The sequence below is a fragment of the Anguilla rostrata genome, chromosome 12 (assembly GCF_018555375.3).
Source record: "Anguilla rostrata isolate EN2019 chromosome 12, ASM1855537v3, whole genome shotgun sequence".
NCBI lineage: Eukaryota > Metazoa > Chordata > Actinopteri > Anguilliformes > Anguillidae > Anguilla > Anguilla rostrata.
In genome coordinates, this window is record NC_057944.1 from 28,981,679 (window position 1) to 29,002,400 (window position 20,722).

The 20,722-nt window shown below is 44.7% G+C and overlaps 2 protein-coding genes across 14 annotated transcripts in view; both read left to right on the forward strand.

Moving 5' to 3' along the window:
- slc8a2b (solute carrier family 8 member 2b) overlaps window positions 1–9,545 on the forward strand; it is a 78,189-nt gene extending 68,644 nt beyond the window's left edge. Inside the window, exons 12-15 of the mRNA XM_064301493.1 lie at window positions 250–349; window positions 1,703–1,981; window positions 2,693–3,733; window positions 3,774–9,545. Coding sequence (XP_064157563.1) covers window positions 250–349; window positions 1,703–1,981; window positions 2,693–3,069 — 756 coding nt within the window. The 3' untranslated portion in view covers window positions 3,070–3,733; window positions 3,774–9,545. The remainder of the gene's footprint in view (window positions 1–249; window positions 350–1,702; window positions 1,982–2,692; window positions 3,734–3,773) is intronic.
- Window positions 9,546–11,512: 1,967 nt separating this feature from the next.
- srsf7a (serine and arginine rich splicing factor 7a) lies at window positions 11,513–19,442 on the forward strand. 13 transcript variants are annotated; one of them, XR_010324417.1, is made up of 10 exons: window positions 11,521–11,620; window positions 11,720–11,797; window positions 12,605–12,835; window positions 13,258–13,440; window positions 13,807–13,887; window positions 13,994–14,032; window positions 14,258–14,323; window positions 16,369–16,491; window positions 17,346–17,744; window positions 18,786–19,442. XR_010324417.1 is itself a non-coding variant. In XM_064301194.1 (9 exons), exons 3-9 carry the CDS (start codon window positions 12,612–12,614, stop codon window positions 18,835–18,837), a joined length of 768 nt encoding a protein of 255 aa, XP_064157264.1. In that variant the 5' UTR covers window positions 11,513–11,620; window positions 11,747–11,797; window positions 12,605–12,611; the 3' UTR covers window positions 18,838–19,442. The 13 variants fall into 13 exon arrangements, 12 of the variants coding, with proteins under 12 accessions (XP_064157264.1, XP_064157265.1, XP_064157275.1 ...); XM_064301194.1 differs by lacking the exon at window positions 17,346–17,744 and having other exon boundaries at window positions 11,513–11,620; window positions 11,747–11,797; XM_064301195.1 differs by having other exon boundaries at window positions 17,346–19,442.
- The last annotated feature ends 1,280 nt before the right edge of the window (window positions 19,443–20,722 follow it).

Consider the following 20,722-nt stretch of genomic DNA (forward strand, 5'->3'; position numbering starts at 1 on the left):
AATGAGTGCCTTATTTGTAAGAACCAATCAATGCTTTGTGAGCATTATCTTATTGAAAGTGCTTTCTCGCTTCAGATGAAAGCATTGTTTTCTCATTTCAGATGCTGTTACTTATTTAGATGGTGTAAATTAGTTCCTGACCTTTTCAACAAAGGTTATTTGGTTATTTCTTCCTGTCATTTTATAATTGAGCACCTCTCCTTTGTCTGTGACTGGATGCTCATGTTGTTCTCTCACTGTGATTGGCAGAGTACAGTGGACAAGCTCATTAAGAAGACCAACCTGGCACTAGTGATTGGTACTCACTCTTGGAGGGAGCAGTTCATCGAGGCTGTGACTGTCAGTGCAGGTGAGGCTGTGCGCACTGTTGTGTCTGTCAGTGTTGTGCGTGTGTGCACAAACGCAGCCGTGTGTCAGTGTATCCAAGCAACAATGCTCTCTCGGTCGCGCTGAAAGATTCAGTCGAAGATAAGTGAAGTAGCTCTAAACGCAGCCATTGCATTTGCATGTTTTCACCGCCACGCTAGGTAGAAATGCTTGAGTGGTCTCTGCAGACGGGGACAGATGTAAACATTATTTGTGCAGGGGAAAAAATGTAAAAGTATGAGAAAGCCCCCCCCACCCTCAACCTTCCGCGTGCATGCACACATACACGCCGCACCTCTGGGGGCTCCCCTGGACCCACTAGTGCCCAGGAAAGCATTCCCTGATTCCCCCCATAGCCCCACCCTGCATGCAGATGGAGACGTGATTGGGGCTTGTGTTAGAGTCTCGCTCTGGCTGTAGGAGCACTGTGGTGCTGTCCTTCCCCCTGGTGGATAGATGGGGTCAGTGCAGCTTTACAGACTTACTTATGGAGAAATGTGGAGTACCCACACACTAGGGTTGCTCCAAAATGTGATGCTGTACAATGCAACCAATGACATTGTTTTTACCATAGCCATATACAGGTACTTTTTCCTTTACTTTGTTTTTACCTTAAAACTGTAATTGTTTTTACTTTTTATTTGAATTAGTCATAAAATGGTAACACTTTACAATAAGGTTACATGAATTGGCATTAATGGCAATTCATGTGACCTTATTGTAAATTGATTGTTACCCATAAAATGAACAGTTTATGTTCGTCGCTGTGGTGTAAAACACAAGTTACATTTGAGCTGTGTTTGAACAATACCTTCCATCTAGCGTGGTGGAAAATAGAAATTCTTTAGTCGTATAACAGATTTTATTTTTGTATCTTTAATTTTTAATCATACAGGAGACGTTTTTCAGAGGCCAAATGCTCTGTCTGGCTCTAAAGAGCTTATTTAATTGAATTAAGCTCCGTTCAGTTTTATTTGTATTGTGCTTTATGTAACAAAGATGCCTTAGAGGAAAAAGAGGAGGGAGGGAAAACGGAGAATGACCGAGCTGAAACCCCAAAAATCCAAGAAGTGAGGTAGAAATAAAAACAAACAGGCCAAGAAAAACCTCCTGGGTGGGAAGAAATCCAGAGAGGAGCCTGAGAATGAAAAAGCAAGCCCATCCTGCTGTGGCCGGCCTGGGTTAGGCAGTTAGAGCTCGGCTGCATGGTGAAATGGTGAAAGGCTGCAGGAGCTCGTAATCATGGTGTTTGGGATGATTACAGCCCAGGCATGGTGTCGGCGATGGGACAGAGTAACTGCTGTGTAACTGAGGCTGCGGGCTACTCCCTCCCTAGGCGACGGCGATGACGAGGAAGAGGAAGGGCGCGAGGAGCGTCTGCCCTCCTGCTTCGACTACGTCATGCACTTCCTGACGGTGTTCTGGAAGGTCCTGTTCGCCTGCGTGCCGCCCACCGAGTACTGGAACGGCTGGGCCTGCTTCGTGGTGTCCATCTCGGTCATCGGCTTCCTCACCGCCATCATCGGGGACCTGGCCTCGCACTTCGGCTGCACCGTGGGGCTCCGCGACACCGTCACCGCCGTGGTGTTCGTGGCCCTGGGCACCTCCATTCCAGGTTAGCGAGCCCGGACGCGCTGCCGAATTCTGCCACGTTCGCCCCGCCAAACGCACCCCTCCGTGTGCCGTACGCGCCCCCCCTGACCTGCCCTGTCCCCTGCACCCCACCCCCACACTGACGTGCTGATACACATTTCACTGTTAGGTGCGTTGCTGTTACTTGCAGTCGCGGGGATGTTTAAGAGAAGCCACAGCTAACAGTGTGTGTGAAACTGACAACACACTTGTGGACCTCAGGAAGAGTAGTCGTTGCTTATGGTGCAGCTAATGGGGATTAAAATAAACTGCATAAAAGAAATAAACACATACAAGTATTTTTAGCACAAGTTCAGTGCATGACTCATTCTCTTTCCCTCAATGTCTATAATCACTCTCTACCCCCAATCCCAACCCCTGCCTCGCTGTCTCTCTCTCCCCTCTCTCACTTCTTTTCCATTTCCCTCTGCTCCTCCTCTCTTCCTCCCTCTCTTCTCTTTCTCCCCCTCCCTCTCTTCTCTCTCCCTCTCCTCTCTATCCTCTCTCTTCTCTCTCCTTCTCCCTCTCCTCCTCTCCCCTCTCTTCTCTCCCACTCCTCTCTCTCTCCCTCTCCTCCTCTCCTCTCTTCCTCCCTCTCTTCTCTCTCTCCCCCTCTCGTCCCTCTCCCTCTACTCTCCTCTCTCTCCTCTCTCCCCCTCTCTCCTCTCTCTCCTCTCTTCTCTCCCCCCCTCAGATACCTTTGCCAGTAAGGTGGCAGCCACGCAGGACCAGTATGCGGACGCGTCGGTGGGCAACGTGACGGGCAGCAACGCGGTCAACGTGTTCCTGGGCATCGGGGTGGCGTGGTCGGTGGCGGCCGTGTACTGGCGGGTGAAGGGCAAGGCCTTCCGCGTGGATCCCGGCTCGCTGGCCTTCTCCGTCACGCTCTTCACCATCTTCGCCTTCATCTGCATGGGTGTGCTGCTGTTCCGGAGACGGCCCTCCATCGGGGGCGAGCTGGGCGGCCCCCGGGTCGCGCGGGTGCTCACCTGCCTCCTCTTCCTCGGCCTCTGGTTCCTCTACATCCTCTTCTCCAGCCTGGAGGCCTACTGCCACATAGAGGGCTTTTAAATGCACAGGAAGGGTGGACACACACACACACACACACACACACACACACATATGCATGCATGAACTCACATAACATACTTCTTTCTACAACCCTTATGAAGTTCACTCTCCTACTCCACACCTTGAAAGCTGTATGGACATACATGAACACATCACACACATACACACACACATACACATACAAATATGCACATGCACGCACACACTCACCAGTGCTGAAAAAATGAGTACAAGGAAAGAGAGAGTGTAGAAGGAAGAGATTGATATCTGGAGTAAGGGATGAGTATCAGAAATTAGATGAGAGGAAGAAGGGAAGAGAAGTTGAGAGAACGAATGAGACAGCATGTAGGGAGAGAGCAGGAGAGTGAGAATAATGACAATGAAGAACAGAAAAAGAGAGAGAGAGAGAGACGGGATTCCGTTTAGCATATGAACGGGGTGCAGCACCATGGTGAACATTTTTTGGGGAAGGGTCTGCCCCTCGACTGACCCTCCTGCTGTCCCTGGTGCCCTGTTGGACCTCAAGGCATGAGAGACCCCGCCTTTCCCCTTCAACTCCCGCGTCTGTTTGATGAAGAGACGCAGCTGGGGTCGGGATCTCCCCGCCCTTCTCATCGTACCGCTGTCTCACACTTAGGCGCCGGGTACAGACACAGCCCCTCGGGTACAGACACAGCCCCTCGGGTACAGACACAGCCCCTCAGAAGGACGTAAAGGCGAGGGCCTTTTCGTCACATGTGCTGCTTGGATCCCCTTGGCTTTTGGCCTAAAAACCCCCACTGTGGCAGAAGATGAGGCATTGGACTCAGTCAAGCCCAGTCCCATGTTATCAGCAACCTGAGAAACTTAAAACAGAAAAAAACAGTTCAGTCCATCTTCTGCCCAGTGTAAATGGGGAATTGTGCAACAGTGGAACAGTCAAAATAACATGTTGATGGAATATATATATATATATATGTATTTATTTGATTATTTGGTTCTTTACAAGTGTAAAGTTCTTTCCAAAAATGTTAGAGGGGAGGGGTCTCTTTGGGTCACCTGGAAGGGAGATACTCCACAAGGGCCAATAACGCTGGGTTTTAAGTGCACCTATGAAGTGTGCGTTGAGTTTAGTAACATGTCTGCTGTCAGACAGGAAGTAAAGAAATCCTAATTTGGCCTGTTAGTGTCTGGATGGTCCGCTTGTCTTGACAGGAGGACAGCTAGCCTGGTGCCTTTAGCGACAGGGAGTTTTATTTTGGTTTCTTTTGAAAAAAAAAATGGGCTTAGTGTTCGTCTGGTGTTCTTCAATGTGTTGCCTGGGAGAAGGGGAAAAGTGGTTTCCCAGTTATTTAAAACCCCAGAGTTTCACAGGAAGAGATAGTTAGATATAGAGACACAGTGTCTCCTGCATTTCTCTGACCTTGAGCTCTTTTTCATGGTTGTGTAACTTTGGTCACGCTCCATCTTTTGGAAATGCATGGTGGGCGCAATGCAAATTCAATGCGTCCCTGTGTCTTGCTGGAAGAAGACAAACAGTATGGCGACAGCTTGCAGGTACAGCGCACGCCACGGCCGGCGCTGCTCGGAGCTTTTGGGCTGCGGGAGGACAGGGTGTCCAAGCGCTTCAGTGTAACCTCGCAGCTCCAACCTGGCATGGAATTTTCTGGAATGGTCTTCTCTCCCTGTGTTTAAGGAGATGAGTTTTCACAAGCCCAAAACTGCAGACTGTTCATACAGTCGGTTACACTCAGTCGCTCCATCCACTGCCCTCCTGACCCTCCCGCTTACCCCTCCATGTTGTAAATTAGGGTAATTACTTCACATTACTCCAGGATTCAGCAGAGTCAACAAACATGCTATAAATGGCGATTCTGTATTTAATTGCCAAGTTTTCCTTTGCAACTGTTCTGTATGGTGGTATTTTACATTACATATTAAGATAATTAAATTCTCAATTGACTGACTTGGTTAAATAAGGGTTAAATAGAAAATAAAACATTTGCTTCACAGGCACCCATTTTCTGGGTGACTTACAGTTCAGCGTATATTTTACATATCGGCTAAAAGACCTGAGAGGAAGCCTGCACCAGGTCTCTTCAGCTGAAACACACACTACTTTATACTCACAGCAACACGGCAAACACATTCTCAAATTTGTCTCCACTTCCACAGATTTATCTGCACGTTCTCAGATTCGTCTTCATGTTCTCAAATTTGTTTCCCCACTTTGTCAGAATACCGATCCGTGTCTGAACAGAAGTGCACTGTCAATATTTTAGCACTCTTGCACAAAAGAAGTGAAGCGAGGTGATTGGTTCGTTGGTCCACTGGTCCACGGGTGATTGCTTGGTCCAAGGCTGAGCTGGCTGGAGGGCAGGCCACAATGCATGTGTTAAAGATGCATAAGAGCAGTGATTGGCCTGCTAGAGAGGAAAATATAAGATGGTAATGTTGTTAATTCAATTTTAATATGTCTGTCTTTGTGATAATCTGTAGTTTGTAACATTTGACTTCACAGCAGCTGAGTCCTTTTGATATGTCAGCTAACCTGTTGCTATGATGTAATAGTGATGCATGACAGAGTAGTGGAGCACGGCATGGTCAAAACACGCATGAATGGTGAAATTTTCAGATACAGTATTCATTTTTTTCTTTTTATGTAGAGAATCGTGTCATCCTCCCAGGAGGCTCTGCTTTCAGTGTGGCACTCCTATCTGAGTTCACATAGTGCAAGCAGCAAAACATAGATGCACCCCAACCTCACCCCCCCCCCCCCCCCACCCCCACCCCCACCCACACCCACACCCCACATCCCAGAGCCTGAAAACACTGACCCCGGATCAGCTGACCCTGTCCTAATTCTCACCCAGCCATTTTGTGAAAGAAGGCTGACTGATCCGTGGTCAGTGGTCACATTCGCTGTTTTCCCCGCCCCAGTTGAATGGCGTTGCAGCCGATTGGTCACGCCCAGACCTCCGCCTACATCAGCGCTTTTTAAACAAGGCTCGTTCAGCAGTGTTCATTCGTGTCCCCCCGCGGCTCTTCTCCCTTGTGATTGAAGCCCAACGCCTCTCCACGCGGGGGTGAGCGTGGGTACGGGCTGGGCTTTCGTGATTGGCTGTCCTGTGTGCGTCTCGTAAAGCCGGCTCCCTGGGAGGTTCCCAGCCCAAAAGCAAGCGGCAGTTCAGGAGTGGGGAGCCTGGGTGGAAGTGTTCCTTCACAGCCTGCCTGGCCCTACCCTGCCCTGGGTCCTTCTACAATGTTCTCAGCAGTGGGATGGGACTGTTATGTGTTGGTTGCAGGCTTGGGTTCAGATACCCTACTTTGAGGTACTGTGTCCAACCTTTATATTGCCTTAAAAAAACTAACAAATATGTTTTATTTATTTATTTATTTATTTATGTTAATTAATTTATTAATTTATTTATTGATATAGTATTTGTGCTGTAATACTGTGCAGTTCTGTTTGCATTTAGCAGATAACAGACACCAAAATGCTTAAGAGTTCATGTGCAATAGACTGCCTACATAGTCTCAGCGCTGTAGGTGGAGTAGCATATAGCTTTAGGGAATAAAATATGCTGTGTGCCCCATTTCTCCCTGATTCACCCCATGCTGTCAGAACAGGGGAAGAGCCACACGCCCAAATGGCGGCGACTGGGGCGGTGAGGCGTATGTCTGAGGTGGAAGTGCAATAAAGCAGCCAGAGGTACCGCATGCAGGCGAGAGGGAAATTCATTTATTTCTGCAGTATGACCAGTATATGACCTGAGGGTCTCATTCCATATGGAAAATCCCTTGAAAAGGAGAGATAATTTGAATAATATAAATTTGTATTTATTTTTGATCACACAGCCTTCTATTTCTCGGGACTTAATTTTTTAATTTATTTTTTTTACAATCTTTAGATGAGTTTTAACCGCGAGCCATGACTGAGTGAGTGTGTGATGGGGAATTAGCGAGAGGGCGTTTTTAGGGGCCCTCATTTTTAGCAGGCTGTGGAATGGTGAACGATGGCGGGTTGGTCACAGTCGAGCCGTTAGAGCTGTGATGAGAGCCAGTATTACAGAGTGAGGAGTTTAGGGAGTGAGGAACGGGACTGTGCTGAGAAAAGAGACTGTCTGGACAAGGCGGGTGGAATGCCTCTTATACGTGCAAACCTGTCTGACTCATGCTCAGTGCTGCCCCCTGGGAGAACAAACCGGAAAGACACTGATAACTACGATACAGATAACTATGAAGTTTCTTTTTTCTTGTTTTACAGTAGCAACTCAGTTACAAACAGCTCGGGATATGGATGGTCTTGATCATACATTAATGAATGTCTGTCATATGATTATCAATCATTTTGGGAGGCATTTAAAAATTCATTTTAAAAAACACTTACACCACCACTGGTGCACAGTTGTGTTGATCTGACTGGTTTCTGTTTCCTAGTTTGTATCTGGAGTTTGTATGTCTTCTTAGATTTGACTCTATTGCAATCCAAATTGCACACGAGTATATCAAAATTTAATAATATGTAAGACTTTTGTGAATTAGCACGAAATGAATGTGAAATATATTCTTATTTATCTGAAGACATACATATATATTTATATTGGTATATATGTATAAATGTGTTGTCTGTGACTGCTATGTCCCTGGCCTGCTGTGTGTTTTGCTGATGGACTTCAGGAATGTGTCCAATCATTACATTTTTGTGATTGCACATATGATACAGTAGATAATTATTTTCTGTGTCATGGACTTTTTGGTCTCCTCCAAACAGCTTTGTAAACTTTTTAAGCAGTTCTTTCTATCTCTGAAAACACAATGGTAATTTTCTATATCCATATACATAAAGAGTATTGCAGGAGTACTGATTATAGAAATTGCTGTTTACTAACAATGAAGAAACGTTTAGATATTTTTCTAAGTTTCTACTGAAAAGAGGAAAATCTCTTTGCTACTTTTTCATTTCCTGTTATTTCTTTTTACAGTAGCTGACATCATAGCCTGATCTCAAAGCAATTTGTATCCCTTGTACATATACCTCTGTTCGATTGTCAGCCATTTTATGTGGAATATTTCCTCCTAAATTTTTTTATTACCATATTTATTTATATATGTATTTATTTATTTATTTTGCTAATGATTGGTGACTGTTCCTAACATTGAACTCTGTTTACTGAGACTACGCTCTTGAACTCAAAGGACCCACTTACTGGAAATGCACTGGAGACTTTGGTCACAATTTGATGTCCCATATTGTTCTAGAATAATAACTTTCAGACTCCGAAAAAACAACATCTTCTGGAGACTTCATACAACGACATCCCACGTTGTGACTTTCTGTCAGAGTTTCTCAATACAAGCTGGGCGCCAGTTGCATTTGGTGTCATCTGGCCTATGTGTAGGTAATTTGTGTTGCATTTTTAGTGGTCTGAACTCGATAGGTATTTCCACTAAGGCAGTTTTAGCACACTGACTCAAACAAAGCCAGTGGGGGTCGATTATAACCACATTTCGTTCAAGCGATCTGTTCATAATTGTGCCGAAAATAATAACCTTTCGTGTTCATCTCTAACTCTTTGGATCATGCCATTGCTGTAAATGAGTGAATTCTCCCTGCAGTATTGATAGTGTGCTTCTAATGTGCAAATGCATAACCCCCACCCCCACTGCCCTACAATGGCTCAGCACGATCCGTTGCAGACATTGAGGTCTTCGTTTTGATTGAGGCACTTTCCTGAGGCAGGTGTGGTTGCTGCCATTGTTTTTGGAGCCTTCAGTGGAAGCAAAAGTAGGAGCCGCTGGGGTGGAGTTACCCTGAAAAAAGAAAAGAAGGAAAAGCTGGAGACCCCAGACCCCAAATACACATTCCTGCACGTGGCTGTCCGTAGAGCTGTCCATCAACAAGCCATCCCAAACAGCTTGACTATTCACTGGTCTGCCGACAGTCTGTTCTTATAGTGCTAACCTATTAATGTTCACAAGAAAGTTAGAAAAATCCAACGAAGCTTGACACATGTTTTCTTTTCTTTTTTTAAAAATTATGTTGAAATGTTTATTATACATATGCAAAAAGCTGTGAACAGGAGAACTTCCTTGTCTTTGTTGCTTTGTTTGTTAGTTTGTTGGTATATGTGATCTCTGTATCCGTGTTTGTGTCCTGTCCCCCAAATGCTGGGTACTCCACTCTGGGGACTTGCTCACTTGTGTATTTTGTGGAAAAACTTATCTGTGACCTTTTCTCTCTGCCTGATATTTGTAGAAATAATTTAAGGAATCTTACGATTTAAGAAAATAAATATACATGCAGTACTGTAATAAATTAATAGAAGAGAATATTAAACTGTTTTTATATTAAAAGGAAAAAAAGCAAGAAAAAAAGAAATTGAGGATAATGACTTGTTTTGGAGAACATGGCATGACGTGTAATGTGTCCTGGAAAAAAACAGACTTGTAATAACTCCAGTTGACTTTATTAAATATAGTTTATTTATTTTGAACTCCAGCAGTCTGTGTCTTTATTGTCAGCTCAGAGTTGAAGGAGCACTCGTGGAACAGCAGCCCCAATAATATGCTTGGAATTTTAGCCCTCTGTTTCAATGACACGTTTCAGATTTTGCTGTGTAGTTTATATTGTAACAGTAAATAGAAACTGCGCGGAATGTTTTTGGGCTGACAGGTTCTGACACTTTTATGATGTCGTAGACTCAATCTGGGTACTGTACTCCTTGTGGGCCTGGCCAATGGATAATACCTTCTTAACTTTTCAGTAATTTACAAAATTAGGAATTTACAAAAACACTTGCATGTTTGTGCAAGAAAGAAAATATGCTCTTATACTGAATGTACACATTTCAGCTGGTCAGGAACTAAATACAGAGTATACAGGATGCAAATTCACACAAAAGAGAAAGCATACTGTTGTTTCATACCATATACGACTTATTACTTTGTGTGGGAAAAGTCTGTTCAGGGGAGCTCAGCTCTTTTGGAGGGGCTGAGCTTCCCTTGCCTCCCCATAGTACAAATGGCATGTTCTTTTAACAATTAATGTGCTAATGTAATGAGGGAGTGAAACTCGCATTGTATTACAATTTCACTTCAGACAGGCCTGGCGAAACACATTTGAATATTTACTATTAGAAGTACCTAGTTTATGCACAGATTTTTGAATCCCCCTAACCTTTTGTTTTTACTTCCTCACTAAGGGGCATCAGAATCCCCCAAACCCCCTGTAATTCACGTCCTGGTTATTAGTATACATTTACAGCACAACAGCATCATTACACCTTTATTGCACAACAGTAGCATAGCATACACTACATCATTTCAGTTATACAAGTGCAAGACATTACTGTGACCTGTGATGCAGAAGTGATGGGGTGGGGGCTGCGGTACAATTTCATGGGGGGTAAAATTTTCATATGCCAGAGCACAGATCTCAAGAGCTACAAACCCAGTTCTTTTCTTTAGCACCTTTTCCGTAGCTTAGGCTACTTCATGCTGGAAACGAAGAGGGAAAAAGCCGCCACAGTTTGTGAGCTGGAAATACAAGAAGCTCATTAGAAACTTTACCAAGGAACTGCTGTACGCAGCGTCTGATTTCTCAGAGGAATTCATTCTCAGAGTTTCCAAACAGAGCTTCTGAACAACATGAGATTAATGTGTACATAACCTATTGCAGCATTCATGTAAGCATAAGCAGTTTTACTGCTGAAATACAAAACGCGATACGTTATTTTTTAAATTATTGGCAAAAAAAATATGTAAAAAAGTATGTGAATGTATTTAACAACCAAATACCATTTTTTAGGTCATTGTTTTTCTTTTTGAATGTTATCTGTTTTCTTCTGTGTTTCAGCTTACGTACTGCACATTGCTTCTTGGACCGGACACCCTCACAAAAGAGATTTTTATCTCATTGGGGCTTCCATGGTAAAATAAAGGACAAATAAATACAAATAAACAACAAGAGCAGTACAATGTAATTTCTGAGAAAAGGAAAATAAAAAAGAAATAACATTAAAGATAGCAGGGGAGAAATCCACTAAGAAAACATTGCATAAGCCAGAAACCTAATTAATGGACTTAAATGTTTAACACCATTTCTTGTAGCCTACATCGTGCTATTAAATCTTTGGATTGGGGTGGAATGCATTTTGAAGTCTAATGCAAGCATGTATACAATGGTTTCTTGAATATTTAATTTTATTTAAAAAATATGAAAATATAAATCTGAACGAAGAAAATTCTGATAGGATGTTGATTCCCACTGACGTGTAGGACACGACAATGTTGTCAGCACTTCCCTTACAATGGGATGACAAGTATGCCATTCGCCAAGTTAAGACTTTACAGGCAAGAGCTCAACACTTTTTCAATACAACTTATCCAAACTCCTTTCTCGGCTGAGGACTGTGTTTTGCGCGGAGCCCCTTTAACCTCTGTAGGGAAACCCCTCCTGTCTGTCGAACGCAAAATCGATTGTTATAAAGTGCGCATGTGCGGTAGTTACCCGGGTAGGTTTTGCTTTCGCAAGGGAACAAATTACGGGAACGAACTGTAGAAGAGGGTGGTAAGTAGGCCCTTGTGCCATTGGGACAACTGCAGGCTTTATGTCCTCTAACAAATAGTTGACGTGATAAGTTATTTTATCCCTTTCTCCATTGGAAAGGTTTCCGAATTTGTTTTTGATTTGTAGGAGAACGGAAAAACAAGACCGTATTCACTCACGGAACTGAAGGCACTGGCGGTAAGAGCGGCGGCCATTGTTTACAGAGCCACACTCGTAGGACGCCTCATGCTTTGGCCTGGTTGTTAAATATTAGGAAATTAACTGAAATCGTACATTTTAAAACGTGCATGCACACATTTATAATATTCTTCCAAGATGGTCACAATATTGTGTTGGCTTGCAACTTTAATTATGGAAACGTAATGCATAAAAATTGTATCATAGGTTTGGGCCTTTACCCTGTTGCTAGCATAGCTGGGTAGCTAATGTGTCTATATGAGCAAATCCAATGCGTGTGCGCGGTCGCCGCTGTTTTAAATTTAACGGGCAAGCTGATTGTATTGTAATGAGCTAGGAAGCGTATATTGCACTTGGTTGTGCGTGCTTTAAGGTGATCACTTGGCGAAACCTGTCCGTTATCGGTTTGTCCGTTGTAACTTGGCTAACGTCAAGATACTCACGCATGCTTCAACTTCCTGGCGGATGAAGTGCGTGCTAGCTGGCAGTAAACTTCTCGGTAAGGCGCAAACGAGGTTTGTTTACATGGACTTAGGACCAGTGGGAAAGTGTCGTTACATGTACTAATTATGACTTGTCCTCACATTGTACTAGGCTGTGAAGGCTAGCGTCCGTATGCCAGCTAATTTACGTGTAGTGGTAACGTTATGGAAGGGAATTCTGAACTCCTTGCTAATAAACTTGAAGGCACTTTGCCAGCATAGCGTCACGTGTTTTAACTGCATTATTTGCTTGCCAAGCACGAGCGCTCCTAACCCGGCAGATGAGTTAACCGATTCCTCTTCTCTTCCCAACCATGTCCTTAAGATTGCAGATGTCGTACTACTCCTCGTCCCACAGCTCGTCTCGCAACACTGACTGCAAGGTCTATGTGGGAGATTTGGGCAATGGCGCGGCCAAGGGCGAGCTGGAGCGCGCGTTCAGCTACTACGGCCCTTTACGCAGCGTCTGGGTAGCTCGGAACCCTCCCGGCTTCGCCTTTGTAGAGTATGAAGACTCCCGAGATGCCGAGGATGCTGTGAAGGGCATGGACGGGAAGTAAGTGCGCGCCCCATGCTCTCATGTCCTAATTCACACGTTCTTTGCTGTACAGACACCAGTAAATCTGACGTTATCTTAATCCGAGTGACGTTCTCCGATGAACAGCGAAAGTGTCTCCAACCCCCACCTTTGGGATGTTAGTGTTGAATTAATATTCCAATGTCCTTTGGATCCTAACCCCTTATATTACCTTTTAAGTTTACCACTCTTTTGAAAGGCACTTGTTTATTCACACCATCCGGGGAAAAACTTTTGTGTTTTTTCGTACTGTCTCTGAAACAATAAGTGTCTTTTTAATGATTAATCAACTTGAGTGCTGATTAGAGAAACTGACTCTCGCCTCAGTATTTTAATCCAAATGGTGCTAATTCTCTGTTGGAGTGATTTCTCCCTGTGGTCACGCTTCTCTTTCTCCCCAGAGTGCTTTGTGGGTCTCGGATCCGAGTGGAGCTCTCCACCGGCTTGTCCAGGAAGACCCGGTACGGCCGGCCGAGCCGCAGGCACTTTGACCCCAACGACCGCTGCTACCAGTGCGGCGACAAGGGCCACTACGCGTATGATTGCTACCGCTTCAGCAAGCGGGGCGGCAGCCGCCGAAGCAGGTACTGACCGCCCTCTAAACCTCCCCGATTGTCGTCCGCTGCTTTACTGATGGTGTCCTTTGAATTAATGTCAACAACTTTTAATAATTTTTTTATTTTATTTTAAAAAAAATTTTTAACATTTGTACCAGTATGTGTCGGTAGTACTTATCAATTCTTTGCTAGCATTGTCATTGTTATTGCTTAATTTGACCATTTTAGTGTGTATGTGCATACGACATTGGAGCACCTGTACAAATGGCTAAATTTGTGTTTTGCTAAAGTCCTTGTCTAGAGCATTGTTGGTTGCTGTGGCTAAGCGTGCCTGTAATTAAGCGAATGGACATGTTCGCGCCTAACCCCTTCCCGTCGTGTGTGTGTCTCCAGGTCTCGTTCCCGCTCACGCTCTCGATCCCGCTCCAGGTCCAGAGGACGTCGCTACCGCTCCCGTAGCCGTAGTAACGACCGGTAAGCTTCCTGCCCACGCCCCCCCTCCTTCCCTCCCCTATCTTTCCACCTCCTGTCTGCCCTGTTTGCCACGTGGTACTGATTGGTTTTGGCTGTGCTCATCCAGCAGGTACCGTTCCCCGTCGTACTCCAAGCGCAGAAGCAGGTGAGGACCTGAGGGGGCTCCTGCGGCGTGCTCACGTTGGGAGGGCTCACTGTGCGATTGTACCTTTTGCAGAGAAGGTGCTCGCTGTGGATGTAGTTCTCTCCTTTGAGAAGGACCACCACCAGACCTTTTTTCTTGGTTGTACCGTATTGTGAGTGTAGGCATGCTGTGTTTTGTAACCATGAGCGTGCCTGACTGCTGTCCTCTGGTGCTCCTCTCCTGTAGGTCTGGCTCTCCTGCCAGGTCCAGGTCCCGAACTCCAGTGCGGAGGTCCCGAACTCCAGTGCGGAGGTGAGACTGGGCGTGGTCTGAGAGAGCACTCACTTTCTTCTGAACACTACGTTCTCAGTCTCCCTCTTGGATGTAAAATAGGATTTAACTTTACAGGTTATACATTGGCAGCTACTATTGGTTGCGACCCTAATGCGGCGGTACACAACTCCAGTCCTTGAGGGCCATTCTGCATGGTGGTTTTTGCTCCTAGCAGTTACCTTAGTTTATTTTATTTTATTTTTTTAAATTTTCTCAAAGTTTTAGACGGCTCTACACTTGTTCAGTCCTGTACTTGACCACAGCTACATTTTTAGACCGCATTTGTAGTCTGCCAGTGTAACTGGTTCTTATACAAATCAGATCAAGATATGATTGAGCTCATTAATGAAGAGTAGAAGTTGGCAACAAAAAAAGTTCTGTCCCACGACAGTTATTTATTGAATTTAAAAAAAACACGTTGACGTGTTTCTATCAGAATATTTATGGCTTGTTTTTGCGCACAAACCAGGGAGGTGAACTCTTTGTATAATGATAACCGTAGTGATCAATATAACCATCATTGTAGTCATCATATTGGCTAGAACCTTTGTAACGCAAATAAATTATAAACTTTAGGCTCCCATACATAATATAATGGTCCCAAACAAGGCTATAATAATGCTTAAAAAGACAAAATGAATGGGAATCGAATGATCCAAGTATATTTTTAATCAACTGTCATCTCCCCATTCCTGTTGGAGGAAGATGGAGGATGACAAAAATAAACAAATCCCATAAAATAGACTTGCCACTATTAAAATTATCACATGCTGTAATAACTACTGCAGTAACTTGAGTTGTACCCTCCTGATTTGAGGCTAATAAGGATTGCTAACATTAGGCCCACACATGATTTGTACAAATGTGTTACCCAAAATAAGTGCAGCATAAAGGTATATCTCTTGAGTGGAATGGAATTAGGCCTTGAAATATTACTTTAATAAAATAAAATTACAAAATAAACAGAAAGTTGTTGGAAAGGCGGTGGTTGTGTGTCTACCAAACCCTTAGAGACCTAAGGTGATTGACTTTTTTTTGGCTATCCTCAGTTTTTTACAGATTAAACAGGTTTATGTAATAACTCCATGTAATTCACAAGTCTTGTCCCATCCAGAAATGCCAAGCTTAGTCCTTAATATGATGTGGATTAGTTGGTAGGCCCCATTATATGAGAGAATCCTTTTCACTTACAAAAAAAAGTGTTCACTTGAGTATATCCACAAAATAAAATGTCTGTTCAAAAATTATACATAAATATAGTATAAAAACAAAAATAAATGACTGGTGCTATTGAAGCACGTGAAAGACATGCTTCAATAGCACCAGTTATTTATTTTTGTTTTTATAATATAGTTATGTATAATGTTGCCAAAAGTGACATGCATTCCAAAGTATTCGTTTGTATGTGTGGTATTGACCACCGCAGATATTGAGAAGCTATAAATCAGAGGTTTCCGCCAATTCTTTTCCTAAAATGTTTTGTTTTTGTTTCTCATTGCCGATGGAAATTTTTGCAACAGTACAGCAAAATCCAATGCAATGTTTCCACTGCACTTTATGCTCACCGTGTTGGCCTGGCTTAGAAAAAAATGTTGCTTTGCCAATATTTTATCCACTCCTGTTGAACGTATAAAAAGTAGACTAGTTTCAAATTCCACCGTTTCCATTACAATTATCAATAAAATTACGCAATTAAGTGTTTGCGCAAAAACTGTTCACTGGAAACCAGGTTAATCCCGAGCATCAGTGGAAAATCCGGGCTCAGAAAGTAAGTCCTCCCTGGTATTTTGTTCCAGTTATCTTATTTGAAATATTCAGACATGAGAGAGAACTAGCCTAAGTAATGAAATCAGCTGGCTGCCTTCATGTGTGGAAGAAGCTTTCTGACCCCTGAACTTTCCACTCCTCACCCTGAGTGCGGCTGTAGGTTTGTGTTTGGCTGTGCGCTCATCTCTCCTCCCCCTGAGTGCGGCTGTAGGTTTGTGTTTGGCTGTGCGCTCATCTCTCCTCCTCTCCTCCCACAGTCGCTCCCGCTCTCGCTCTCGTTCCCGCTCTGTGTCGCGCCCCAGGGGGCGCTCGGTCTCTCGCTCTCGCTCTCGGTCCCGATCTCGCTCCAGGTCCCGCTCCCCCAGCCCCAAGAGAGACGGGTAAGTCCCCCGCATCAGCTGATCAGCGGTGCACCTTTTCTCAGCCCACGAAAACCTTGTTTTTACTGCAAAGAATGAATTTGTTTCTGTACTTGTAGCTTTTAAAGTAGTGTTAAGCTTACTTGATTTTTATTTGCAGGAATGTATGCTAATGTACAAATGAAATGAGCATGAAATTCCAAACATACACATATATACATACACACACACACGGGTTATCCCTTTTCTCTTCTGTTAGCCAGTGAGGAATGCTGACATGTGACCGTAGATCTCATTCCATACACGGCAGGAGAGGGGGAGTCGTTAGAGCAGACATTTCAGCCCTGACCACCTGGGGGGGAGGGGTGGGCTTCTGCTGGACGTCCCAGAAGGCACTCCTCACACCGAGTGGATGAAGGGCTGTTGGCGGGGCTAGGTGGGGGGGTCTGAAGGGGGTACAGGTAAGGGGGGAAAGGGGGTGGTGCAGGACACAGTATGGTCAGGGATCTTAACTCGCTCCTTCGAGGAGGACAATATTTCCCCCTCTATATAGTATTCTTCTTTTTTTTTTACCTTTATTTTTTTTACAACACCCTGATTTAATGTTCTTTTCTCTTGGAGGTCACCCATCCAAGAATGACCTGGCCAGACCTTGCTTAGCTTCAGAGACGCACAAAGCTGATCAGCTCAGACTCCAGGGGGCGCTGTTTGGGTGACGGCTGGAGGCCCCGCTTTCTTTTTCTTTTTTTTTTTCTTCCTCAGATCCAGCCTCCCTGTTGATTAGCTTCAGAGTGAAAACAAACCCCAAAAGAGAGAAATCAGACGTGATCAGACTACAGTGACGAATTTCTGCAGGCTTTTTTTTTTTTTCTTAGAGTTGGGGAGTCGACCTGCGCAAGCCCTGACCAGGTTCATCCTTGCTGAGTTTTTTTAACGTCCGCGAGGGAAAAGAGCTGACGAGACCTCAGCCTCCGCCCATCGGGGGTTAAAGAGGTCGTCCGACGCACGTTCCGACGAGACACTTCCTGCGCATACACACACCGCTCTTCTCCACCCCCCCCCCCCTCCCCACTCCCCCATTCCCCACCTGAACGGCGTGCTGAGATCAGGCGCCCGCTGCCTTGTAAGCCCCGCCCAAAGCTCCGGCCTCGCTTAGCTTCTGAGGGTGAGAGGAGAGCTGACGAGAGATCAGACTTCAAGACCCTCCAGTGTGTCTCCAAGTTCTCGCGTCCGTCGAGTCTCTGTTCTTGTTGTTTCTGCCAGTGTCTTCAAAGGTAACCCATTCAAGAGTCACTGTCATTTATGATCAGAACCCAGCCCTGAACGCACATGCTCCCAAGACCTAGAGTAACAAAATCGTTTCTGCAGTTTCTCTGTGGTATAGCCTTTTCTGTACTCTGCACTCCCTCCCTAACTGTTTTTAGGTTTGTTTGTCGTATTTGGGTAAAAGGTATCTCAAAAGGTTTGTGTTGAATAATAGCCATTGGGAGGGATTGCCTGATTTACGCTCTATAAAAATAGAGGGCATTTAGCTGTTGGTCTTGGGAGATGCAGCATTAACATACTGTTTATGGACATTACTCTGTGGCTTCAGTGTTTTAACTCGAGCTGTTAATTGTGACACTTGTCCTTAAAGTAGGTGGGCCCATGTGTTGGATTGAGTGGCCGGGACTTGGGTTCCCCTGGGTTCTGAATCCTAACGTGTGTCTGGGGCTGCTGCAGCCCAGAAGCACGCCCTTTGTCCTCTAAGTAGCAGGTGCACAGGAGTCTCGTGCCTAACAGTATGCTTGTTTGGAGGCAGTTTTGTTTCCCTTTTATACATTTGTTGTTGTTGTTGTTATCCCCCTCCCCCCCAACTCTGTTTTTGTTTGGGTGTGGGGGGGTTGGGGGGAAGTGCAGGAAGTGCACGCTCAGTCCTCGGCTCCTGTCCGACTCGCGTCCTTCCCCCGCAGGGTGGTGTCACACCTCAGACGGCCCTCTTGCTGCTAACTCCTGTTGCCTTGCGGCCCATCAGCTTCCTTTCTCTGTCCCTGATCGAGCCCTTTGCATATCCCTTTGTTTCTTTTCAATTGGAAAGCGTGGGTACAACACCCCACGCCCAACCCCCCCCCCCCAGTCGAGTGACCCTGTGGCCGTTCATCGCCTGAGCACTTTTGCGGTGGCCTGGTCACGGTGCAGTGTAGCAGTAAGTGGGTTTTGCGGTTGAGCCAGGCAGGAGCCGGGGGAAGGGCGTGCGCGGGGGGTGGGGGGCGCTGCCGCTGTGGAGGCTAGGCCAGCTTCCGCCCTGTACTAACGCCCCTCTCTGTTCCTTTCAGCCGTTCCAGGTCGCCCAGCCAGAAAAAGAGCCCCACTCCCAACGGTGACTGACGGGGAGAAAGGAGGAACCCCCCCCTAAATTCCCCCACCCTTTTACCCCCACCCCTCTCCCCACACCCACCCTTGGAGCTTTGAAGGCTTTTTATTTGATCATTTCTGTCTGTTTTAATTTTAAGGCTAATCCTCCCATCCCCCCCCTTTCGTCCCATTATTTTCTATAGCCGTGCAAGTTTCAACTGTACCATGTCTGGCCCAGCCCCACCCCCTTAATCCAGACAGCACATTCCAAAAACTGCCTGTTCGGATGTTTCTTTCACTTGCCCTCGTTTAATTTTTTTTTAAGAAAATAGATATTTAAATATTTTTAGCTCTTTTTTTCCGTTTGTATGATTTGCCAGTCTTACTTTCAAATTTTTATTTTCTGAATTCCCAATATGACTGCGTAGCGCACGCAGAAGTGGGTGGTTTGAGTTGTAATGTGCTGTAGTTGTGAGTGTACAGGACCCTTGATGCCAGGCGGTTGGGCCCACATGAAATTGCATCAGAGCTCGACTGGAAGCAGGATTCAATTTTTTTTTTCCTCCCCCCCTCTCATTGGAATGTAAATTCCTGGAAAATGGTAATTTGATTTTTTTAAAATAAAGTACATGTACACACATGGTTTACTGTGATCATTGGAATGGTTCTCTTTGTGGCGGGCAAAACTGATACAAAGATGAAATGCTCATCTGAAGTATGAAGCAGACGGGCATCTGTTTCCAGCCTCCTATGCCAGGATATCCACTTCTCAAGGATATAAATCTCCTTTAGATAAAATCAGAAAGCCTCGTTTGGCCCTCGATAGTTTCCCAGCAGGGTGCGTGCCTGTTCAGATTGGTGTGAATGGTACTCTCTGGTGAGAACTTTGAGAGGATTAAATAGATTGAGTTACAATCGGTTGATGGGTGGCAGATTGCATCACCCGACGAAGCCCAGATGTGTATGAAACTTGAGTGTCTGGACTGTATTCCAAGAAAATTTGTGCTTAATGATTTACAAGTAAAAGCGAGCCTGATGGTTTTCTTCAGAAACTTAGTGATGATTTTAATGATTAGTTTTATTGACTGTTGAAATTGCCAAACTGAATAAAGTAACGCATGCATTTACTTGTAAGTCAAAGCTCAAGGCAAATGTCAATCAAATTCCAGATTGTCTGTTGAAAGTAGTAAATTTCCATGTATTTGCAATTACTTTCAAATATGTCTTTTAAAAAAAAAAATCAAAATAATGAATTTTCAAATACAAAGTGCTTGATTTAATGGAATTACTTGAAAATACTTTCACAACATAAGGCCAGTGGACCAGTGGTGCTACATATGCAATTGCACCAAGCTGTTAAAAGACTTGAAAAGCATTGGATATGCGAGAACCTTTGTATATTGAGCATTTTGATGAGAACGTGTCAGGGGACTGCTGACTGCCCCAGTCCAATTGTTCCAATTTTCTTTGTTAATTTGCAGTGAATATGCATGGCTGAATTCTATTTTATCAGTGTCTAACTTTACAGAATGTAAAAGGTGGAACTGTACATATGGCAGTTGAATGCTTTGACAACAGAAAAAGAAAAAGAATACAGTAAAAGGCCACTAACTTTAAAAAGATTGCATGGGTACAAATAAACTGGCAAGCAGCTTATAAATAAGTCTGAGTGCAAAGATATGTATGGGCATTTAGGCTACTGTCTGTTAGAGGCAGTGCATGGGTTGTTTAAAATTGCCAACGTAGGCTACCCTTGCTCATAATCTAAATTCAACCCCTAGCCCCTAGTAGTTCCCCTGGAGTGCCCTGAGTATTATAGCTTGCTGACATCACATCGGCCACTCACAAAGATTGTACAAACAACTCTAGGATACCCCCTTCAGTATGAAGCCTACATTGTTGCTGGCTTGGTCATTTC